The following is a 16,328-nucleotide window of genomic DNA, read 5'->3' on the forward strand; positions in this document are numbered from 1 at the left end:
ACGTCCATGCAAATGATTTTGAATTGAACTCAGAAATGTTTTGGTTTTTGCATTTATGAAGTTCCAGGGGCCCCGACCAGTCATAGGTGTGTTAACGTCAGCGAGGCGGGATGATAAGTGCGACACCCACTGGTTCTTCTGACTCAGAATTACTCATCCACCCTCAGCGCATTCTCAAGTGCTCTTCGTGAGCAGATGATTGTCTGGTATCGCGAGCTGTTTCCAAATAGCGTAGTTTCTTTTCTGGAGCTCTTCTGCACACCGTACGTGTCTCCGGGTGGGCGGGGGGCCATTAAGTGGGTTTTACCTGTCCAATACATATTTTTTGCATCCATTTAACGCCCTGCACATTGGGCCTTGCCCAATTCTCGGGCTTAACCCCTCTTTACAATTTGTTTTGTTATTGTTATTCTGACGCTGGCGCTCAGGTGTGACGTGCGGGAACAAAGGAGCGCGCAGAGGGCGGGCTGCGAGATCCCTCCTGTCTGATCACAGCCTTCATTCAGATAGTGGGAGGCGATGCGCGCTTGCCCGGGCGACCGGTACCTAGTGGAGGCCGGACTACAATGGACGACGAATTATTCCGGTCTCTAATATTTTGTAGTGTGGCCCCGGGCACGAAATTTTATTTATAATTCATTAATAATAACGCCCCTCGCGATAAACAAAGGAAAATACTTATTAACGAGTGCCTGGTTCCCGAGGATTTCTTTTCTTCATCGCTGTCGCTCAACAGAGCCGTCCTGCGAAGAATGTAGGAGCGAGATTTCTCGCTCTGAGTATGCTCAGCCCCCCCCCCCCCCTCTCCTACCACTACCCGGCCCTCCCCCCCCCCTCACTCTCCTCCCCCTACCACTCAGTCAGTGCCGGAGGTCTCGAATTAGATTGCAGACTGATCGGAAATTAATAATTTATTTAATGTATCATTAATACAGTGTATATGTGTGTTACGAATAATGCTAAAATAAGTCAACCTAATTTCATCCCGGGTTAACTTAACTTAGAATTATCCAAGTTTGTTGACTATAGTCCGAATATTCACTCAAATAAATTTGAGTTCGACGTTTACCCGTGTACACCTAGGTCTGCCGAACGCTGGCTGGCATTACCCATAACATATTATTTATATATATACATATATGTGTGTGTAAGTGTGTATGTATGTATGGATTCTAAAATCAGTCTTGACCCCGTACTGTAGTGGTCCGAGGTTCTGACACCACCATAGTAAACTCTGAAAAGGAATGGGATAGAGAAGATAGGTGGGAAGTTCAATATTGTATTGGGATATCTGGGGATCTCTGGATCTTCGATCTTATCGGTTAAATCTATGGGAGACCTAATATGTATTCAGATACCAGCTTTCATTGTCTGCTCGGTTCCTTAAGGGTGTTCCAGTGGTCCAAAAAAACCGTCCCCACTTCCGAATGACTTCAAACTGATACATCACTCAAAATAGCATAAAAACTGATCTCTAAACACCCTAATAGCACTCTGTATAAGAGTCTGGGTCTCACCGCTGAGCGCTCAGTCGCCTGAGGGCCTTCGAAGGGGGAGGTTGTGTCACTCGGCTCCTGAACAGCGGGAGGTCGATGCGCGTAAGAATGTCGCCCCTGTCGCTCCAAGCGGGGGTTTAGCTAACCGTTTGTAGGCTGGCAGCAGGTAGGATCTTTGAATATATATACTGTATAGAAGTCGCGAGTGGATAGGATTTACTCTTACGTTTTTCAGGAGCGTATGATGTGCAGCTTGGGAACTTCACCGCTGCAGTGCGCTGCCGTAACGCCCTGTATCGTTTTAGGTTGTTATTTACACGTTAGAGCGCAGCACTGTCGCCCGCTGTCATTCCCCCGCACCCCCCACCCATCATTCACTGCAGCTCAAGGTCGTTCCACGGGAGGGGGAAGGGGTGTTTGAAGAGTTCGACACTTGTCCGCTAGGGACCACCACAAGTCGATGCCCTAGAGATGGTGGCGATTGCGGCGGTGAATTAACCAACTACCTCAAACCGTATTAGAAATTTTAACCTTGGCTGGCGCTTCTTTACAGTACATATATTCAAAGGTAGGATGGAGGGGGCGGAAGAAACAGCTGGGATATCACAACCAGAACTCACTCCTCGCCGGGTCGTATTCGCCTGGTGTCCGCCAGGCTTTTTGTGCCAGCACGGAGCGTAGCTTCGCGTGTTCATGCTAAGCAACGGCGTACTTTCACAGCGAATAATATGGCTGCCATTTAATATCCTTTCTCGATTATCTTTCTTGTTGCTTCATACACATGCCGATACTTATATATATCTATCACATGTACTCAGCTATACTTATATAGGTGTAAACTCTCTTAGCTTTTTGTCTGTATTCAACGTTAAAGTATATCAATATGTTTCTAGATTGAACAATGATTGCGGAAACAAATTTTATAGTTCTAAAATATTTTGGTATAAGGTATTGCATTTTATAACTCAAAGACACGATGCATATGCAGTGCATATTTCTTTTAAGACTGGCGTATTTATCTGAAAAGACATGGTAGATAAAACCGTTCCATTATATAAGAAGAAATAAAATTGATTCAATACTTAAATTACTCAGATCACCATTATGTTATTTCTGTATCAAATTATTAACACTTTCTTGATTTATCTCAACAGAAAACTCTTAGCACTGTCTACATTACACACATCACGGAACCTGCAAGCATAAGGTAGCTATGATTTGATTCAGATTTTGTTGACAAATATTTATACAATGGAAATATTTTTACTGTTATCCCTTATGTTCTGAAACAAAGCAGAAGACGTAACCGAATTCCGGCGATGAGCAGAACCTGCGTTGGTTTGAGACTCGGTGAGCGGTGTGACGCTAATACTTTAAAATTTGTATGGCCTATATGCATTAATTTTTTAATCCAAATATATTTACAACCCAACCCCTTGTGCGACTCACTGAAGTGACCTATAAAAATTCTAACCCACTTCCCGAAACGCTAGAAACTCGAAATTTTCACACGAAATAGATCTCGTCCCGTGACCGGCGGAAAAATTCCAAAAAGTTGAATTTTTTCTTATTCTTGACGTCGCAATAAAAAAATCGTCTAAATTCCACACCAAGCCAGGCCATCGTCCATTGTTATAGCAGCATCGTGATGGCAATCGGCCATTGTACCATTGTTGTAGAAGCCTCATCATGGAAAAACACACAAACTCGTGCATTTTCCCACTAAATAATCAGCTACAAGCCCCATTTCTATAAATTATATATATATAAGTTGATAAAGTATATAATGATGATCGACTATGGTTTAGGTATGCTGTTTAAAAAAAATCCTGTTATATTATGGAAAATATTGGTAAATATTTATCTTGAAATTTCCGTGAATATACTGACAAATTATTATAACAATTAGGTAAATTTCTGTAAATTTACGATTTTTCTGTTGAAAGTATGTATATGTATGTATGTATGTATGTATACTATGTGTATACACACGTTGTTGAAACTATGGAAATCGTCTGACGTCTCCTCTGACTAAAGTAATAAACAAAATCGAAATTATATATATATATATATATATATATTATTTCTAGCAAATGAAAACTAGAAAAATATATAGGTATTCCCCGAAATTTATGTAGGCTGATTCATGTAAACGATTTTGGCACGATTTTTAATGAGTGTTTCTGTTTTTAGCAATTTAATATTAATTTATTTTCTTAACTATAAGTACTTTGTCAAATTATATGATATCCCTAATTGTACAACACAATTTTTTTTTTAACTAATAATGATTCAGACCAAGCAGTGTTACAGTCGTATAGATAAATATTAGAACTACTTCAGTAGAACTATTCTTAAATTCAAGTGCCTTTTAAATCGTAATGATTATTACCAATTCACTCGGAAAGTTACTCATTTGACCAGAATTCAGATAAAGAACTAAGTATTATTTATTTTTAAAATGACATTTCAAGAATAACTGAGAGCTTAATCCAAGCTAGGAGAACTGATGGTTAAGTATTCAAGGACGAGAGCCAGTAAAATAATTCTCAAAATAAATCATAAGACTGTTAACGTTCATCAAAAAATTAAACACACAAAATTCATTCCAACTGAATAGACAAAAAAAAACGAAAAATATAATCTATATCAAATTTTAATCATAAAACAAAATACTATATCAAATTTTAATCATAAAACAAAATACTCTTATCATCAGTGTATAAATTAATAACAAATATAATGAACACATCTTAGTGTTTTGTCTTGTTTGCTGTCTGGTAGTATTCATCAAAAATAACATATAAAATACCAAATCCTGGAAACACCATCAACAAAGTACAATGGCCACTGGCAATGAAACCTGGAATAATTAGATCGCAGAAAAACATCAAACAATATTTGCAAAACAGAGAACGCAATTTTTAAATATGTGAAAAAAATTATTTCAGTTATTTTTTTAGCACAACCAATTAAAATGATTAGTATATTAATTTAAATATTAAATTGAGGAAGATGGCGCAACTCCTCCAATCACAGAGGGAGAAAATGGAGAGACAAAACACTTTTCATACACAAATACATTGGTTGTTACAAAATATGGATGAAATTACTGTCTCCCCGTGTGTGTCCCCAGAGTTCACTGGTTCAACTGCCCATCATAACAATACATGCAGTAGGCCTCAGAATGTCTTAGCGCCGGCTAGTCGCGGTGCACACCTGCCTGTCGTCTATTCTTTCACTAGCACATGCACCAACATTGCAGAAACGACACATAGCTTTTATAACATCGCTAATATAACACAAATCCATATGTGCCGGAAATTAGGTATTTCGGCACATTTCGACACGAGGGCCGTTTCACATAAAAAAAAAAATCATTTAAATTGTATGTTGTAAAATATTTATCCATAAACATTCTCCTAACCAAATACGAAAAATTTAGTAAATAGTGTAAATACACATTTTAAGTAAAAATGTAAAGCAAATATTAATTAACATGACCTTGATTGACATGATCAGCAAATCTTCTGTATAAGATAAAACATATTAGTATACCTTAAAAAACTAAAAGACCTGCTGGGTTTTGCAATGTTACATTTCGTCAATAAAACAAGTCTCATACTTAATTTATATTTTTATTTAATAAAAACTTATTAAGTCATAGTTATTGAAACCTTTTACTATACTTAAAACCCACACCTACATTTACTTAAATAATATGTGCAGTTAATTAAGAATAAAAGAAATACTATAAACTTTGAATACATTTCAATCTCCCGATCAACTCAATACCTAAAATAACTCCAAACACAAAAAATATAATACGATCATAAATAACCTTCCTTGTGAAATTAAAACTTAAGAAATTACACTGTATACTTAAAATTAAAGCAAGCAATTTTTGAAAGCAAAATGAATGAATAATCTTTAACATCTGAAGAATCACACGAAAGCAGATACAGTCCACCATTACATGACGCTGTTTACAAGGTCACAAATCTAATAATTGTTTATGACATTTTCCTGCTAGAATTTTAAAGGTAGATAAAAGTTAATTTCTGCCGAAAGGTTCTAACCCGGAGACAAGGTCCCGATATCACTTCATGAGGGCGGTACCAAAGGAATAGGACACAAGGGTCCAAGTAGAGGCGACTGAAAGAGAAATTGTGTACAGCCCCACTGTGGGCTGGATGTAGGTGATTATATATTTCTGAAAATAAAAAATAATGAGTACAGAGTGTGGGAATGCACACATTCATTTAAAACTACACATTGTCTAAGGATATACCAATAGACACAACTAAATACACGCAATGAAAATATGTGAAAGTTTTTCAGATTCGGTATCCTTAGCTTTTTTTCTCCAGCCAAAAATTCCTTTTGATCCTTGCTTTCTTGCTTTTTTTTTTTTTTTTTTTTTTTTTTGTGAGAGCGGCTCGGAGGTGGTTTAGACCTCGGCATGGCGCACGGAAGAATATTTTCAACGACTAACAAATGCACTTCACTAAAGAAAACACAAAATGCGCGCGATAGTAGTGTTTGACGAACGCGCAGTAACGCGGTGCGGCTGGTGGGAGCTCCCGGACGTAGTTCCAAGCAATGCCACCACGAGCGCCAGTGGACGGACACGCGGGGACGAAGGTTGCGCAGGAACGAAACACGAAGTCGGTTACTCGCGCGAGAGCGACACACGTCTCCATGTATTCTTACACCACAGCTGTATTTTTCATCGTATATATACAAATCATGTATCAGCGTAAAGTGAACAGACATGGCTGTATCCTCTGGTAATATGATTCAATAATACCCCTATTATAATTTCATTTTCTAAGTAAACTGCAACCATTTTTTTTCTGTTCAAATGACCATAATTCTTAATAGAATAAAAAAAAATAATCTTCTGGCTCTAACCAAATTAAATCTTCAGAGGATAATGTTGAAAAAATTTACAATAAATATATCTTTAAACATTACTAAAAAGAAATATAAGTATATCGATATGTATGAATGTATTTTGGACATTAAAACTTAAATTAAAAAGTTTAATAGAAGTAGTTTTGGTTTCGAAATGTTATTAAACATGCTCTTAACACATACTTGTTACATATATATGACTAATATCTCACATAACATTGCCTTTAATGACATGTCCGACTCCCTTGAACACCCTTAAACGAATGCTACATACATTTTGATTCTCAAATTTAATTGGAACTCACATTTTGACACAAGATACATTACGTTATGCAACATACAGCAAGTGTATTTTATTGCTATTAACTCGAATATGTTAATTATTTATCTGTGTTTACGTAATTTTGTAATAGTAACAATTTTTTTATCGTTATTTTGTGGAACATGCAAACCTGTCCTTCGCGCTTTTACAATTTACTGCGTTAAATAAAAAGTCGTTATATAGCTGTTGTCAGTTAATATGTGGAGACCATGATAGATCGTAGAGAATGTTTAGAGTCTGGCAGTTTTTCACAGTTTTAAATTTGAGCTATGAAAGTAGATTCAGCTCGGAGAAGTACTTTTATAGAAGTCCTAAACATAACGCAGCCCATCATTCTGTCAGCTCATAAAAAAACACGTACCTTAACGAACTTGTCATGCATTCATCTCATTATATTTCTATGAATGATATTTTCAACATCAATTTTCAACTTGTTCATCGGCTAGGACTAAATAACTATTTTTACGTATTTTCTTTCGTGATAAAATTATGAATCAGTGTTTCAGGTAATGCTCTAGTGAATGTTATATTCATTTGAGTACGAAATGAAAATTCAAAATAATTACTAGTGTATGAACAATGTTGATATTATCTGCGGTTACTTGAAATGTCAAAAGACGAAATGTATAACCACTTGTTGGAGTGTAGAATCACACTTTTTGGTATGCATAAGCATGTCGACTGTCTACGTGAAGCTCTCGATGACGGAGGCCGCCAGCGGCAGCCAGGTGCTCTCGCCGCCATGTTGGCAGTCCTGGATGTGCCTCGAGCAGCCGCCCGACTCCCGCGCGCTCTCCGCGGCCAGGGCGAGCTTCCTCGCGTAGTTCTCGTCGTCCCCGCTCAGCCACACCATGGCGCCACTGTCCGCGCAAACAACACACACCCCAGTCCAGTTACTAGACAAGCCTTGTTCCCGTTACTGCTCAGCCAGTACATCAGTTACTCAAAATATATGTACAATAATTTATTGTAAAACCGTTACATCCTGAATTCGTAAATAGTTTTTGACGTGAATATGTCTTATAAATCGGGATGCCAGTTTGAAAAGTGGAATGTTGCAGGTCGCTACGAGTGCCAGGCAAATTTCTGGAATGTGATTCCGGGTGGACTCATCTACTTTGAGAACAGATATTGGATTCTCCCGTCAACCAATTTGAATCAAATGAAATTAATATTGTGCAGAGAATAGTGAACTATTTAAAATACATTAGAAGAGTTTTTAAAAAGTTTATGATGTAACAACTGTAAGACCAAATTACGGAGAATAGTGTGGAAAAAATGTCAACATTGTCTAGGCATATGGCGAATTTACACAATAGGAATGGCAAGAAACAACGATTAGAAGAAAGAAGAGCCTGTGACGATCACAAAAAGATGCTGAACGGACCAGACCCTGCAGGTTGTGCCGTTAATTAGTAAATTCGACACGATATATTTTAAATTTTTATTATGATTTTAAATTTTTGTGTGGAAATTTTATTTGCTCTACTAGAGTGTGATTTTAATTTGTTAGTCTGGTGTACTCCTCTGAGTTAAACTTTGTCTCAGTGCTCTGAAGCCCCTTTCCCATCGGCGTATCGGATATTTTGCTGGCCTAATCCCTGACTGGCAGACAGCTTACCATTTCCCCCGCCTTCAGTCACGCCTCAAGCCTGTAATATCATTTCTCTTCGTGACCCTAACTGCATAAACAAGCCTGTAGCTTGCAGGCGACCAGTTCGCAGAGACGAGCTGAGATTGGCTTTTTTCATCACGTGTTAGTGTTATGTTCGCTCCTCTGCAGCCACGACGGGACGTAGATTCCCATCAGCGTTGCATTTTACCCCCCCCCCCCCCCCTTCTCAGTTCCAAGTAAGACCAATGACCGGTCGTAACCCCCTGGGCAACAGTGACCGTTCTCAAGGTCTTCTCGCAAAAGCGAGTGTGCCAAAACTGATCACAAGCGCTACCTAGCGACCAAGTCGCGAACTTCTCCGCTAACCTACCATCTAGGGCGCCAGAGAGCAGCACCTGCTTACCCTTGAGTTATATGGACGCCAGGCGCGAGTCGATTGTTTTCAACTCAGACCCCTCCGACAGAGTTCTCTACTGTCGCCCAGTGATGCCAACTTCAAGACTCCTGCTAGAGTTTTTTTTCTCGCCCGCATTCGGGCAAGTTCGGAATCGTTCGGCGGCCCAGACCTCCCTCCCCCTGTAAGAGCCGGCGGGCACTTTTAATTACGAGACGCGGTTGGCCGCGACACAGATCTACTCGCGTCGCGTCTGCAGACAGATCTCCATCGAGTATCGGCGAATCGGCAAGACTTCATCCGACCGCTAACGACTATGTAGTCGCTTTGCATAAGGGATGCTATCCCTCAAGTCAATCCTAGTAGATTAGTCTGTCTGCATAGTCTAATTATTTGCCTTCAAAATTTTTTTTCTTTTAATCATTATTATGAAGAAATCATCCGCGTCCTGCCGCGCAATTCGCGAGCTCCAGATCCTGGCTGACTCCACGACTGCAGCATGTTGGGCAACTCCCCTGTTTTGGTGAGTGATAATTCGCGACCCCCCCCCCCCCCTTTTTTTTCCTTAAAATTTTTTTTTGGGCATTTTCTGCCCCATAGACTGCCTGTATACAAGTTCTAATCAGGTTTGATTTGGACTGTTGCAGACAGGGTCGATGACAGGGAGAGACTGATGCTCCCATCTCGTGGCCCCCCCCCCCCCTTTTCCTGTTCCGTGGGTCACATTAGAAGAAACATTTCTACTACCCGACGTGATCGTTTTGAAGACCCCGGGTGGTAATGTAAATTCAACATTTCCCCCTTACCTAGCTACGAACTATCTTAAGCGGATGACCAACCCACCAGCGACCAGTGTTTTTCTCAAGAAAATGTAAAACGAATAGAACTAATTATCAATGTAATCATCGGATCCATCCAACTTTGGGTGTGAAACTCATAATACAAATGTTTATATTTCAAACTAAGAATGTAAATTGGTTTAAGTAAGCGCGGGCCGGCCCATTTTCGTTTTTCTTTTGTTAATCTTTGAAAATTGTTAAAACCTATTGTATGTAAAATAATGGAAACAAGAAAATTCATCAGGGCAAATAAAACAGGGAAACTATAGATCAAGTTAATCGTGTAGTTTTTATTTATTGATTTTAACGATCCCCCAACTTCCTCCTTGCTTGTTACAGGAAGTTCCTAAATTTTGTTTGTTCCCCACCTCGTGTCGCCTCTGGTAAATCAATTTATTTAACTTTTTTATCCAACATGTTTCCAAGGCTCCTTTTTAATTAATTCCAAATAATTCTATTTTGAGGCACGAGGGGTGTAACAAGGTAGAGGAAGAAAGCTAAGATGGTGGATGTCGTCCGGGCTAGTACGAGTGCAGGTATTGCTGATGGTGATTTGAGTGCTAGTGATAATCCCATGAACATCGATGCCTCTGATGAGACTCGTCTCCAACATCGTCGACCGTTGATTGAAACTACTACCCATTCACAAGATGTATTCATGTTAAAAACTTGCGGCCGTGCTCCGACACAATCAACCCCAATTTTTGTGTATTTTTTTCATATCATAACACTATGTAACAAAAAATTGTTCTTTTTTTTTTTTAGTGTTTATTGGATAAAATCAACGAGCTGAACACGAATATACCATTAGTTTTTTTTCTTTTCAAATGTCAATACTTTCAAAATAAAAAATTATAATAGGATTTTAATAATTTAGTATTAGTTTTGAATTTACAGCTTTTTTTCCCCTGACAATCGTAGTAGAAAGCAATCAGCAGTAGATGGCAGTGGTGTTTCTCATTTGTAAAATCAGTGTAAAGACATCTTTAACAGTCCTATCCAAATATATCGGTGTATATAGCTATTTTATACAAGTCTTCCTCTTGTTTGTGAAATACTGTTGCATTTTTGTGGTTATAAAAACGATTGGTAGTTGTCTTTAAATTAAATATGTCATCCAGACATTGTAAATTGCCTGCAGACACATTTTGTTATGTTTGGACATTACATCTGATCTAAACAGGTGAAACATACAATTGTGCTTGGGACAAAATTCTATGATGGTTACAAAGCTTATTTTGGTGTACGAATTGGAGGTAAAAATGTTGCATGGGCTCCTCATGTGTCTTGCATTAGCTCCTCATGTGTCTTGCATTAGCTGTAGGTCTAAATTAGAGGGTTGTTTACATGGAACAAAAAAATCTATGCCGTTTGCAGTTCCTCGAATATGGATAGATCCAGCGAACCATCACAACTGTTACTTATGTATGGTTTACTTGTCACATTACAAAAATACCAAAAATAGAAAAAACATTCCATATCCTAGCATTCCATCCATCAATTGATCTGGTACCACACTCTGAGGAGCTGCCGGTTCCATTGCCACCAGATCATTCTAATACTGAATTTGAAGTACAAAAATCTAGTGATGACAGTTCTCCAATAGTGATGATAGCAATGGAAAGAAACCACAGTTATTCACTCAAAAAAAAGTTGGATGACCTAATAATAACATTGGAACCAACCAAATCAAAGGCTGAACTCCTTGCATCCCGTTTTAAGGAAAATAACTTGCTTGCCGAAGGACGGAAATAATAAAATGCATTTATGGCCCAAGGTTTTTTCCTATTCTATGAAATGTCTGAACATCTATGTTTCTGCAGCAATGTTAATGCTCTCTTTAACACAAAGAGATTGCTTATGAATCAGACCAGTGGTGCCTGTTTATAGACAGCTCAGTTACAAGTCTACACAATGAGAACAAGTTTCCTTCATCCCAGTAGCTCATACTACTCAGCTGAAAGAAACACATGAAAACACCAGCTGGTCTTGGAAAAACTCAAGTATGGATTCCACAAGTGGGATATTTGGGGTGATTTCAAGATGTTGGGGTTTTCTTCTGGGGCTTCAAGGTGACTACATAAAGTATTCTTGTTTCCCCTGCTTATGAGATAGTAGGGCAGACGATCAGCATTACACCAGGAGAGATGTAAAACATGAACCTCTTGTGTCTACTAAGAAGATTGTTACTTCCACTCTATATCAAACTTGGACTAATCAAAAAATTCATCAAAGTTTTTAACAGCAACTCTGAGGCTCTAACTTTCATCAGACAAATGTGTCCCAAGTTATATGATGCAAAAATAAAAGGTGGAATCTTTACCGGACCTCATATTCGTACGATGCTACAATCTAAAGAACTTAGATGTAATGACTCTTGATGAACCTAATATTTTGAAGCTTTTCGAAAGGAAGTGCAATATTTTCTGGGCAACAAAATAATAGAAAATTACAAGGAACTAGTTGACAATTTGATACAGAGTTAGTGTGCTTGGGTGCAGACTGTCTGTCAAAAAGGCCTTATTTGTTTTCCCATATTGATTTATTTAGACCAAATTTATGAGAGGTGAGTAAGGAACATGGAGAACAGTTCCACCAGGAAATTCATCTTACGGAAAGAAGGTATCAGGGATGTTAGGATTGTGCAATGATGAGAGACCACGTATGTGGAATAGCATGTGCAGAGGAATCCAAAGAACATGAAAGGAAAAGCCATTCTCATTTACATTTTTCATTGAGGGCATTTTTGTATTGAAAATGATAAATTATTCAGTAATATGTGAACTATTATAGAACTAATATAGAACGTACCTATATTCTCTCATGTTCCTATTTGCATTAAATAAAAATGTTATTTTGGTTATTCTTAAGAATACTGAAAGATGGATTATTACATCAGAAATATCGACATTGGAAAAAAACCATGTAGTAAGTGGATAAGTTAATTACTATAATGTCCTTTTTATGAGGCGATAATGCATGTTGTACTAATAATGCATTCAGCATTGTTTGAGGATAAACCAAAATGACGGTAAATGATAAAGCACTCTGAATTTAACAATAAAGGTTTGGATGTTGATAAAATAAATTGCAAAAGTACGTGACACGTCTGGTGTAAGACATGGAGCGACGTGTGACCGTGCTGTGTGGTGTGAGCCCTAGAACACGCACCTGAGCAGGTCTGCCACCGCGCGTCCCGCCGCCCGGCGCGCTGCACACACCAGCAGCCCCGAGCAGGGCAAGATGGCCGCCGACTGCTCCACCGGGCTGGACACACCACCCGCCGTTACTTCCAGCTCGCCCCAAACACTGTACACTGTACACTACAACAGGCCGACTAGCCAGTGAAAAAACTCAAGGGAAGGAACTTTAACATCTCAAAATAATTCAGATTTTATTGATTACCCTTTAGCCTCCCCTCTTCAAAAATAAATACATTCCTATCTACCCAGGGTTCGTATGCCTTCTTAATATCCTTAAAAGACCTTTGCCATCTATTGAATGAGAGCCCTCAGAAGTCTTCAAATTTCACCTTAAGAACTCCATAAAAAGGTACATTTAATTGATAAATGACTTCGGCAGCATAGTTACACATTTCCGTTCTTTCGAATTCCGTTCCATTCACGAAATTATTCCTACCAAATGCCGTATACAGAGAGCTAACCTGTTTACACATCAAAAACAGAATCACTTAGAAAATAAATTGCATTCATTAGTATGACGAACAGTCAACAAGAGAAAGCTGTATCAGGTTTCTGAAAGTACAGGGAAAGATAATTCTCAAAACATCATTCTAGGTACTGTTATGCAATCCTATTAAGCTGGTTCAAATTGATGATAGTTATAAAGTTATAATTTTGATGAAGGTTGTCGCCATATTTTTTTCTACTAGCAGTTAACAAAGACAGCTGAAACTGCGCAATGTAATTCAGTTTACAATAATCACACAATGCTAGTTACCTGGCCTCCAACTGTAGCTCGAAGTCTTCATTTGCTTGATCCATGTCTTCCTCATGATTTTCATCCATCTTCTTGGACAACATTGGGTCTTCACTGTGGTCTATATCTATGTTGTTAGATGGCTTCAAGTCTTTCTCATGTTCTGCGTTCTTGGACAGAGTTGAAGCCTCGCCATGTTTCACGTCTATATCGTTGGGTGACATCAAATGTTTCTCATGTTCTTTGTTCATCTTCTTTGACAGTGTTGAGTCTTCTCCACCAACTTTAGCTATGTTGGGTGGCTTCAAATATACCTCATGTTCTGCATCCATATTTTTTGAGAGTATTGAGTGTTCACTATGTGCAGTGTTTATTTTGTTAGACATACTCAAATCTTCGTGTTCTGAGTTCGTGTGTATTGACAGCTCTAATATTTCACCATTTCCTATCTGTATATCGTTGGATGGCCTCATATCTCTATGAACTGCTTCCATCTTCTCGGACAGTGCTGAGTCCTCGTCGTGTGTGGTGTGTGCGTCTCTATACGGCGCGACTTCTTCGTCGTCCCAGTCCGAGTAGTTGGATGCATCTCCACCAGAGGCATTGTCCTCGCCTGGCGGTTCTGCCAGCACTTCCTCCAGGCTCTCCAACCCCTGAGACACACATCAGTTGGCAAGAGGGCGAGTGTTGAAGCAACAGTCTGACTACACTAACCTTTGAATGCAGTCTTAAGAGATCTCTACACATTTCAGTTGATTGTGCGAAGTACATCACACATGTATCAATTACATCTCGGATTAAACATTAAAATGCATGAAGAATTAATACCACCCATGTCTAATGTGAAAAAGAAACTCTTAATAATTTAATTCAACTGCATTGGAAATTATATTTTTGAGCATATTTAAAATTATATACAGATAAGAAAATAGCATTATAGGCCTAAATGAAAAAAAAACTTGAATTGTCTCCCATCGTCACCGCGATACCTAACACAATGAACATGTTTCTGGCAAGGGCATGCCGTGAGCCGGTATAAAGTTAATTATCAGAATGTGAGAAACACTCTACCTGAAGCCATGTTAGGATTGGTCAGTTCGTTATGTGTTATAATGTGATTTAGTATGTTTAATTCCGAATGCATTTCAATCTCGCTTTTTCAAACTCGTGTTAAAACTTTTATGTGGTTGTTAATTGTTCACATTTAAGTATACAGACATATCAGTTAAAATATAAATTTATTTTTAGTAAAACTCTGTCTGCAAATTTTGGTACATATTCAAGATATTAATATTTGTATTAATAACTTGCCTTATTTCTCACTTCTAAATTAGTTACTTGAACTTTTTTTTTTAAAAGGTTGAAATAAAAAAATACGAATTCACTATTCTGTAAGTTTCGCTAGAGACCGATCACGAAACATGTTTAACGTGGTGTCATGAGTCGGGTGGCTCGACATGGCGGGACCTGCAGGTGGAACCAGGGCCTTACGTATGTGTCGTCGGGGGCGGGCGCGTCCCGCTGCTGCCGCGACATGATCATGATGCTGGGGGCGGGGGCGGCGGCGGCGGGCGCCATCGTGGTCGTCGTCATCATCTTCTCCTCCAGCTTCTCCATGCTCATCTGCAACACGACACTTCGCCGCTCGTCATCTCTTCACGACCCCGGTGTGTGCGGGTCCTAAAGGTACCGTATTGATTTCAACTGTTTTTGTGCCATAACAATTTATCATCGTTTAATACTGAAAATTTGTCTACACTCGGGCACATATTAAGTAGAATATAACAGTCTATTGGCATTATTATAACAATTGTCATTTCCAGAAATAAATTCAACACTAAATGCTAATGGCTTCATAAGAGAAATTGTTTATTAGCAGCCAGTCACTATCGTATTCAGGTATGCCATTAAAATGTATACTAATGAAGACAAATTCTGAAAATCTCGAACGATAGAAAATTTTGGCCTAAAATCTGTTGAAACCAAGATGGTTGTCTTCTGTTTTTATCACCTCAAAGCCACAATCCCTCTATTTAAGAGAGCTCATAGCCCACGCTCGTGGGTGGTATAGCCATTGAGTTAGGAATTGTTGGGATACGGCATGCTGAGAAGTAGTTGAAGCCACTTTTCAACATCACTATCGCCATACTGTTCCGCCCAAAATATTGCAATAATGGTGTTTTATAATGTCTGATAACGGTCAGTAAGTATGAATTAGAATCTCCAAAATTAAAGACCGTCACTTTCATTAAAACAAAGTCATTTCAAACTGTTTCTGCACTATAGTACACCTCATCCAATGTTTTGGGCGTCTAATCAACATGGCGCAACAATTAGCTGGAGGGATGTAATCATGCAGATGTGGCCACTCCCTAGGTGTAGCAATGTGACACTGGCAAAGAAGCCACATAGAGTATCCCCCACATATACGGATGTATTGCTCTCATGTTGCTTAGAAAAGTTATATCTGTGCCAATTTCAGATGTCAAAGGTGTGGTTACTTAGGAGGGTAAAAAAATACTAATGAAGATATTAAAAGTATTACAGATCAAGAAGTTGTTTGGAGCATTAGAAAATAATCTAAGATTATGGCAAACTAGGACTCTATTTTAGCCAATAAATTGGTCTTAATCATTCATAGCAATTTAAGTTTCGGAGAAAATATATGCCATAGACGAATGTGTGTCTCAGTAGCACAATCTAAAAAATAAGAGTTAAGAAGAGTTTTTATACTGTCTGCTGGTTAGGGTGAAAAAAAAAGTATGGAGCAATATACCAACATTGGCTTTACTTTGGGATCTTGATA

General features: G+C 38.6%; 1 protein-coding gene across 1 annotated transcript; it reads right to left on the bottom strand.

Annotated features, from left to right (window-relative positions):
- Positions 1-7,420: 7,420 nt before the first annotated feature.
- Positions 7,421-15,669, bottom strand: LOC134534617 (uncharacterized). Its single transcript, XM_063373102.1, has 5 exons — positions 15,577-15,669; positions 15,014-15,145; positions 13,544-14,175; positions 12,755-12,850; positions 7,421-7,595 (listed from the first exon to the last, which is right to left on the bottom strand). The coding sequence occupies exons 1-5, from the start codon at positions 15,667-15,669 to the stop codon at positions 7,421-7,423; spliced, it is 1,128 nt and encodes a 375-aa protein (XP_063229172.1).
- Positions 15,670-16,328: the final 659 nt, after the last annotated feature.

The sequence above is a fragment of the Bacillus rossius genome, chromosome 7, assembly GCF_032445375.1.
Source record: "Bacillus rossius redtenbacheri isolate Brsri chromosome 7, Brsri_v3, whole genome shotgun sequence".
NCBI lineage: Eukaryota > Metazoa > Arthropoda > Insecta > Phasmatodea > Bacillidae > Bacillus > Bacillus rossius.

Excerpts from the sequence above, each read along its gene's own strand:
- LOC134534617 (XM_063373102.1), bottom strand. The coding sequence starts at position 15,669 with ATGGCGATAGTGATGTTGAAAAGTGGCTTCAACTACTTCTCAGCATGC. Across the intron at positions 15,146-15,576 it reads TGGCTATACCACCCACGAGC|ATGAGCATGGAGAAGCTGGA; the intron begins GTGGGCTATGAG and ends GTCGTGTTGCAG. Across the intron at positions 7,596-12,754 it reads GCGGTGGCAGACCTGCTCAG|TGGCGCCATGGTGTGGCTGA; the intron begins GTGCGTGTTCTA and ends TTGCGCGGACAG.